This window comes from Pterocles gutturalis, unplaced genomic scaffold (assembly GCF_000699245.1).
Source record: "Pterocles gutturalis isolate BGI_N339 unplaced genomic scaffold, ASM69924v1 scaffold16883, whole genome shotgun sequence".
Classification (NCBI taxonomy): Eukaryota; Metazoa; Chordata; class Aves; order Pterocliformes; family Pteroclidae; genus Pterocles; species Pterocles gutturalis.
In genome coordinates, this window is record NW_010120890.1 from 11239 (window position 1) to 20455 (window position 9217).

The 9217-nt window shown below is 40.3% G+C and overlaps 1 protein-coding gene across 1 annotated transcript in view; it reads right to left on the reverse strand.

Annotated features, from left to right (window-relative positions):
* Positions 1-8998, reverse strand: part of MYRFL (myelin regulatory factor-like) — a gene marked incomplete at both ends in the record, with an annotated part of 19048 nt that extends 10050 nt beyond the window's left edge. The window contains 3 exons of the mRNA XM_010077058.1: positions 1997-2144; positions 5272-5339; positions 8908-8998. Of these exons, the coding sequence (XP_010075360.1) occupies positions 1997-2144; positions 5272-5339; positions 8908-8998 (307 nt within the window). The remainder of the gene's footprint in view (positions 1-1996; positions 2145-5271; positions 5340-8907) is intronic.
* Between the last annotated feature and the right edge of the window lie 219 nt (positions 8999-9217).

The window sequence follows — 9217 nt, forward strand, 5'->3', positions numbered from 1 at the left end:
ATTTTTCAGATTTAGGTGTAAAGCAAGTTCATTCTTAAAACAATTTCAGAGCATTTGCTTATATACAGGCAAGCAGATTGAGAAGCAAAAGTACAAATTTCCATTTCTCCAAGCTGAAGTGTTTGGAACAAAGACTCCCAAAGAGGAATTTAATGTTTAACATTTTCTGAGTAGGCCATTTAATAGTAATTAACACCAAATACAGATTTTGATCTGATTGCACAAAGAATGGTCAGTCTTACCAAGCAGTACAGTAAACTTGGAAGAACTTTTAGGTAGCACAGGATATATATCCCTGTCATACAAGCATCCCTACTAGAAATACACTTCAAATTCCTCTTTCTATTCAGAATTTGAGTCTTCAGACAGCATCTTTGGAACCGAGTCCCACCAATCACAATATTAATGGGGCAAGGGGCTAAGAAAGTGCCAAGCAGACACAATGCAGGGCACAGTTAATGGTAGAGTAACCTTTTCTAATTAATCTACCTCAGCTAACAGCATTTTATTGTGAAAATGAAATAATCAAAAGGTTAAAACACTGGATGAATAAAATGGAAAATTATAATTAACCTGAGAAATGTCCTTAAAGTGGGCACAGCAATTTCGAGGTACAGAATCAATCCATCTACACCGAGCAGTGATAAGCATATGACTCTTGAGGCTAACAGAATGCAGGATCACAACTCAAAAAATCTGTGCACTATGCCATAATTACAGTGCACCTTGGAACAAAGGCACTGCTGTTGACCTCGCTTAAAATTAACACTTACTTCCTCTGCAAATATTATCTCAATCTCCTTCCACAGTAATGGTAACAGTGTGTGTATTTGGATGCTTTAATGCTCAGCATCGCATTGTCTTTGTTGACACAAGCCGCCAAGAAATGCGAGTCTGGAACTTCAATTTCAGGTGTATGGGAACCAACAAGTAACTGGGTAGCGGCAGGAGAGCAATCTCCCCCCATCAGCTTATAGCTCGAATGTAGTCATTGTCTGAAAGTGTAACAGGAGTTGAAAGCCACTTACTTCCATTTAGAGTGACAATTCACACCACAAACACAGCTGGAGGTTTCTTGGCCCATCCAGCTCCCAAGAAGTAGCAAGGTGTGGACACTGAGCTGTCTGTTCTCTTGTCATGTCAGTATCTTAGGAGAAGGGTCGTACAGGACACAGTAAGATGTGTACTGCCCCTACCACGCTGTGCACAAACAGGGAATGTCAGTGTCCAGCAATACACTCCAAACTCCCATGAGAGCTTTTAGCAGGTTGGGCTAGAGGAACATTAAAATTTACTATGTTATTTAAGTCCCATGGAGACAGTGACAAATTGTTTGCACCAAACCTGGAGAACTGACCAGATGCTGTAGAAGGGTTTATGTTAAAAGGGATCATTCACTAAATACTAGAATGGAGAAAACTAGGGATGTAGAGAGAACTTGGAATGACCTTTCCCAGATCATGTGGCCAAAAAAACCAATTTACAGTTCTGATTTATACAGGAAAACTCTATATCTTTGACTAAACAGTTACACATCATACATATATGTCTATAGTTATTAAGATTTGGGTTATATGAGCACAGAAGTAATACAGCTATCTTCTATTTCCATTTTTCTTTAATGTTTTAGGCCATTAGAGGGAAAGGTGCGATATGCTCAGTAATTACTTGCCCCAGCGTGCTTGACAAAATAAACAAAAACTAACAAGTATCTTAAATGGGTTTTTTTTTTGCCCCTAGATTGCTGAAGGGAAGTCAGAAAACCTGTCAAGAATTTCAACCAGTGCTTGAAGTTCTACTTTTCTGATACACCTGTACGTTCAAATTCCATCATGCCTACTATACCTCCTTCTCCAGTCTTATTTTTAGTAAGAACAAGAAATTCCAAATATATAATTTGTTCCTACAAAACTACAATACCAGAAAAAAAAAAAAAAAAAGAAAAAAAAAAACCACCAAGGAACCACTTTTTACAAGTGCAAACATCTGTGCTTACAGTTTTTCATAATTAGAGTTAAATAAGCTGTTCCACTGAGAAGTTTGATATGGTTGCCATGTTAGAGCTTGACAGCATTTTTCCAAAGCTGCATTCTGCCCATCGTTGTCATACTCTTGCACTTCAGCAGCACAGTCCTTAACAGTTCCTGTAAGGAGATAGCGACAATTCAGTTATTACTTTTGTGACAAGACAAAAATCCTGCAAAAACATTTTCAATAAATACATTTACGTATATATACATACATATAAAGCACAAATATATTGCATATATGTTTAAATCGGATTGTCCTTTGCAGTTATTCCAAAAGACTGTTATGTTTGCCCTAGCAAATAAATTTTTCAGCTTTCCTGATTTGAAAAATGCTACACAAGTAGCACTTCCTAATTTTATTCTCTCTGAAAGGATAGTTTCCTCGAGGAGGGCAGGGCAGGGGGGGGGAAAGGTAAGCATTCTACTCTAAGTCTGCAACACCACAAGAAGCAATTAAGCAAAACAATTTCCAGCAGTAGCAGGCTCAGAGGCCTAGTCACAAACAAGCAAGATACCAAAGGAAAAGTAACATACTAAATCCAGTTCCTACTCATTAAAAGTGTTCTAAAAGGTTGATTTAATGCTGAAAAATAACTTACTCTGAAGAAATAACAAGCAGCTCTCAATTTTCCACTAAAAGACAAGGGTGAAATTCCTCAGCTAAACAGTTCGTTACAAACTGTTCATTTGCAGAGAGCCTCACACTTCACAGAAGCTCATCCATTTCTGTACATGCCTAATAAGCTTTTCTGTATCAATTGGTATAAGCTTAGCATTTTTTCCTTGATGAAACAATAAGCCAAATCAATTTGGGGAAGGGGTGTGGAAGAACACACTGCTTTTACCAAGCTTGCACATGCTTGCTTTGTACCAAAAACACGGAGTTTAGATGATAAAGGGAAACTGCAATCTGTTTGCTTATCCACCACATTAACTCCCAGTTAAGCTGACCCAAGATGGTTTCTTTGCCCAGTCAATTTGGTACCAAGCCAAGTCAGCAGAGCATGGTATCATCTGTGCACTGCAGGTTCACACGTGGAGAAGGGCAGAAGATTTTGTCCAGAGAGTCCTCAGGAAACATCAACCTCTAACACTTCTCTCTTTGCCAAATATAAATACTTTGTGGTTTTCAAAAACACTGAAAAGGTAAATTCCTCCAAACGTGATAGTAGAGTACAGACTCTTAATACCACTACCTTTTCAGAGACAGCAGGAGCTGTGCTCTTAAAATATTTACTTGTCTATGGTATAAAACATTAAATTTCATTTTCACACAGTTGCTTACCTTGTCTGGAGTTCTGAGACTGGACTGGAGACTCAGGGACATCTCCCAGTAGTTGTGAGAGCTTCCTTTTTTTGCCTGCCACTGCAGAAGTACTTTTTTAAAAACACATATTGCATTACTCATTTATAAGTTTGAATACAGATATTACAGAATCATAACAAGAGAACACCCAGGTATCTCATTCTAACTGTATTGTCACCCAAATTCTGATTTGCCAGGGGGTGGAGACTGCTGTTGGCTTTTTAAAACTGAATAATGCAATTTTTCCTTCCAAAACATAGATTAGTTTATTTTTTATTTCATATGAATAGAGAAGTGGATCTCTTTTTAAAAATTTACATAGTGCATAAGCAGCAGGGTTTTACTGTTTCCTGACATTTGCATTAAAATCACAACTTTATCTTGAATAACTGTGCTGCACCAAGCGTGAACTCACTTTCTTACACAGAAAACACTAGGTGCAGTTAACCTAATGCATTAATGAAGAGATCTCAAGGGGCAATTGCTGGGTAACAATTTTCCCCTTTCCCACAAAATGAGATTTCAAAAAAATGCTCCTTTATGTAAAGGGCAAAAAACTTATTCCAAAGTTTTGATATTATAAAATGTAAACTAGAATATTCTAACAGATGGTCACTCCTTCTGGATGGGGGAAAAAACAAGACAAACTCTAGGTCTCAATCAGGCCCTGTAGGTACTCAAACTAAGGTGCAAACATGAGTAGAAGAAAAACCTGTGCACCACATTAATTGTTTGGGGTTTTTTTTTTTTCTGGGTTTGTTCAAAAGTTCCACATTTGGTGAAGAAGTATTTTGTATTTTAAGTTTCAATAACCAAAGCACCCCTTTCCCCCTCCACCCCCCAAAAAAGAAAAAAAAATAATATGATTTCAACTAACTGGCTCCTTCTACTGGAAAACAAACCAACAAAGAAAACAAATAGCTCCACTGAGAAACCCAGGCCCAGCCTCCTTCACCCACATCTAATTGAGCTTTGTACAGAAGAGGAGACAGAGACAGAGCATCTGCAAACCCAGGACTAACACTGATTAATTCACATTTATTTCCCAAGAACCAGAGAGGTTCCCCTCTGGCATGCATCAGTCAATTCATTCTTTCTAGGTATCATGGTTGGATGCTTGGACTAGCCCATGTATTTTAAATAACTAAGCATCCACAACATGTTGGTGGGTGAATATGGCAGATGGTATATGAATACCATTTCACTTGTTTACATAGATATGACAATTTTTTTTCTTTCATACCACCTGCCAGAACACTTACAAGATCCTTGCACAATCCCTGCAATAGGTATTGCAAAACGCCTGAATATTTTTATAACCCACTTATGAAACACCTGCTGATCTTTCTTTAGCCTTCTAACATTTTAAAAATTGAAATTCACTCCTTTTTCCAATCTGAGCATAAATAAAGATGTTTAAAGAACCCTAAACCACAAGTGTCTCAAAAATGTCTGAACACTGCCATCCTGTGGAAAACCCTACATCCACAAGGATTTTACACCAGTCTTAAACCACATCTTCTACCAGCTCTACTTTTTTTTGCATCTATCTCCTCCTTTGCATAAAAGCTGTATCATTTACCCAGAAATCTGAGATGCATTTGGCTGAAAGTATGAATAATTAAAATCCAAACAGCTCGAGGATGTAGAATCATTCCAAGGAGTCACAGCATTTCCTGTCTTCAGACAGCAGCCTTGGGGGATGGTGCAAGGATGCCCACTGGCACTGGGGTCAGAGTAAGTCTCCATGAACCTGCAGGGAAGCTTGCTGGGTGCCACAGCAGATGGGCATGGGAGCGGAGGCTGCAGCCCACTGGGCCATGCAGTGTCATACCATGGGGCTGCAAGAAGTAAACAGACAAGAAAGTAATGAGAAGGAAGAGGAGCCAGAGACCTTCCTACGAGCTTGGGAGAAACCAAATTCACGTGACCTACTCTGGAGATGTGGCGGAGAACACGGTTCCGATCCAGAGTCCGGTGGGGAGTCTGGCAACTGGCTTTGCCTAGGGATGAAAAAAAAATATATTAATTCCTACTAAGAGGAGACATCGAGGACAACCACAAGGCAATGCTGAAAGCAGATGGAGGCAGACCACCAGGTTAGTGACAAGGGTCTTCAAGAAGCACTGCTCACCATGGTTGCTGCCCCTTCTCACAGGAGCAATGTCACTTAAACTTCATCAGACCATCTCCTATGGCCCTCCACTTGTCCCCCATGCAGGGAGGCCTCATCCGTAACAGCTGTTGCCCAAACTCCCCTCCACAACCCTTTGACTTCAATCCTCCTTCCTTCCCACGAGCCGTTCTTCAGTTACCTCTGGGCACACCAGCAACTCTGAATACACAGAGCTCACAAGGGCTTCAAACCCATTCTCTCTAGACTACGGGCTAAAGATCTGTAGCATCTTCACCCACTAGCTGATTTCTTAAGAGCCTAGTTTGGCCAAAGCACCCTCAGTCCCTCTTAGATGTTAGCAGGTCCCATTTCAGCACCTTGCTCTCCACCAGAGGCACCCCAAGTGCAGAGGGAAGCAGGAGCTGCCGCACATGTGGGAAGTGCATTTGCTCAGTTTGAAACAAGAGCTCATCAAAAAGATCCAGAAGCTTAATGTGGGGTTTTGAATGGGTGACAAGCTGCCTTCCGTCCTTTGAGTCCCACACAGTCTTCCAGTTCCATTTGGAAGAACATAGTGGGGGACTAATAATTAATATATTCTATGCCTAAATTACAAAATAATTGAAAATAAAGAGTACTAAACAGGACCATCCCAACAGCTCCCTCAAAGAAAAGCTTCAAAAACAAAACAAACCACCCTAATTCCTGACAGAAGACAAACCATTTAGCCGTGTTTTAACCCAAACACCATTGCTGATGGATAATTTATAGCACCTGAGTTTATCACTGGGAAGAATCTTGATGCATTGATGAAACCTGACTTAAGAATAAATTGCAAAGGTGCACCAGGCAGGCTCTGGGCAGCAGGGGCCACGCTCCACACTGTGGCTGTACTGCAGCCATGATCTGCCCACCGCTGGTCCCCGCTGGCTCTGCCCTACTGCCAGCAACCCCGAGCCCACCAGAGGCAGAAGCACTCACTTTTAATTGAGCCTCAGAAAGACAGGGGGAAGGAAGGATGTCTCCCTAAGTGTTTAATTGTTTATATTCTCTTTTTCTCTATGCACAAGCCAGTGATCAAAAGTTAGTGCTAACTGGTAACAAATTAAAGTAAAAATTTTTTTTAGTCTAGGCTCTCTTGCCCACACCAAAGGGTGCTCCCAAAGTGCAGACCCATGCCACACCCCATGTGGAACCACCGTCCAGCAGCTTCTGCATCACCTGCCATGAAAATGCCTGCTGAGTAACACTGCACCGTGCCAAACTCAGGCAGAGCTGGGCCACTTTCCTCTGTGCAGAGGTACATAAGCAAGGATGATGGCTATTGACAATCAGCACGGCACAGGAGGAACACCCTTGGCAGCCTGGTGAGGCAAGGTCCCAGCATGGCACAGCACCTTCAGTCCTCTTGTAGGAGCATTGCAGGGAGCAGGCGCAGAGGCATGCAGACTGTGACAAGATGGGAAGGTAGTTAGCTCAGACAGTCATTAGGAGAGCCAGAGACTGGAGGCCTGACAGGGAAATCCTGGCTAGGAACCAAGAAATTCCATGTGATCCACAGCCACCTCCTTGCTAAACCCCATAGCCAAGCAGGAGAGATTTATGGTTTAACACCTCTCTGCTAGGAGAGGTCATCATGGAAGGCCAAACAACGTCAATGTGCTCTGGGACTTTTAGTGCCCACTGTTTTTTGTTACTGAAAGATGTAGATCTCTGAAAACACCACCTCTCCTGATTCCTTTCTAAATAACTTAAAGGACACTGCTCTGTACAAGAACAGGCCAGTCTGTATGTTACTGTCCAGCTTTCTCCTGATTTTCAGTCAGGAAGTGAATGCTTCCTTGTCTGCAGCTGACACTAGGAGCTTTGCTCTCAACTTGCCTCCAGCAGCTCAGCCCATTCACATGCTTGAGGTTTGAAAGAAGGTCCTTGATTATTTATTCTTTGGTACATACACTTGATTATATTGTATTATATCTCCCTGTCATACTTTTACACTTATAGTGTTTCTCCTATCAGACAGTGTGTAAAGGATTACGCTCTCAGGGCAAGACCCAGAACTACACCATGGTTTAAACTATGTCCAGTCCTTCATGAGTAGCTCACAGCAACAAGCAGATGTTCCCACACTATGTAGCAAAACTACTTCATTCCTTCTGCATTGAAAATAGGAGCATCCTAAGTCACTAGCAGACTGCTACAGAGAGGCTATGCTTCTGTCACCAGTCAGAGGCCACAGGTCTGTCACATCTCCTACTTTATCTCAAGCTTTTCAGCCCTTCATGATGGTGCTTTCAAAGCAGCTTAAGGGAGAGAAAATCCTTTGTCATCTTGCTGCCATTTAAAGGAACTACAGAGGGTTTCTCTATTACATTAAGAGCAGACAGAGGTTTGAGAAATGGACCCTTTCAGGTAATCCTATAAACTGTAGGCTGAACTACTGTTCTGAAGCACTACCTGAAAGACAAGTACTTAAGATACATGTTAGGCTAAAATGCTTGAGCAGATAAAGGATGACAGAAATTAGTGAGCCACACCTCTTTTACTAAGGCCCAGTCTTCTGACAGAAGTTGAGTACAATAAAATTGCTAAAAGGGACACCCTCATATTCAGAAAACATGTTCCCACATACACAGCAAATATTTTCAAGCATTAATGGAAAATTTCCATTATCTGATTTTCATCCATTTCTAATTCAGATTTTGTATTTCTGAGTTTGGATAGTATGAGAGAGAACAGTTTTCGTTTTGGTCACAGCCTATTAGTTTTGACATGTTCTCGTGTACTTCATAATGGTATCACTCCTGGTTTTCTAATGCACCACATCCACAACCCTGCATTCTAGGTTAGCTTCAACTACATAATTACTATTTAAAAAAAAATTTTAAAAATCCACATTAGAATAACCTTCAACTTCCTTCAAAACAAATTTTCTGATGCTTTTAAATACTGTGTCTACTGCTCTAAATATTGTTTTCAACTTTGAATACAGAAGAGAATTAGTAAACATTTTAATTATTTTTTTTCTGTGGGATACTTAACCCATAGCTCCTGAATTCCAAATGTGCCTTACAAAAATTTAAAAAGACACATCTACAGAAGTCTAAAAATTTCCTTCTACACACTCAATTTATTATACATTAGTCTCACTTATATCACTTATTTTAGCATTTATAGGAATATTAAAATAACAGCTTTGCATGTAATGCCACAATTAGCATAACAGTTGTGAATTATCCCACACTTCATTATTGCTCATTCTGTTGAGCAAAATGACTATATTTCCATTACTGTCTGTAATTCATTTTTCCAAGTCTTCTTATACAACTTCAAATAACAATATCAAGAGAGCCACAATCCTCTTGAAACTTAGATTTCAGGTCTGACTTTTGCATTCAGTTTTTATCACAGCACTAATGAAAAGAGAATTTAAAAGATATTGCTGTAATACTTACAAAGTTCCAAACTCTACATCATTACTGATGAATTCTTCCAACATACTTGTATCCACCATGGGATTCTCCAAGGCTCCACGGACATCTTGCCCTAAAAATTAAAAATGTCAAAAAGACAGAATTACAAGAGTGGAATTTGGAGGGAATCAATCATCAGTATTTCAGAGTAAGTAATGCTGCCTACCCTTCTACACAAAGTAAAATGAAATCTGTCCTATCACATCCCTCTAATCTGCTCTCGTGAGACCCCACCTGGAGTTCTGCATTCAGCTCTGGGGCCCTCAAAATAAGAAGGACATGAACCTGTCGG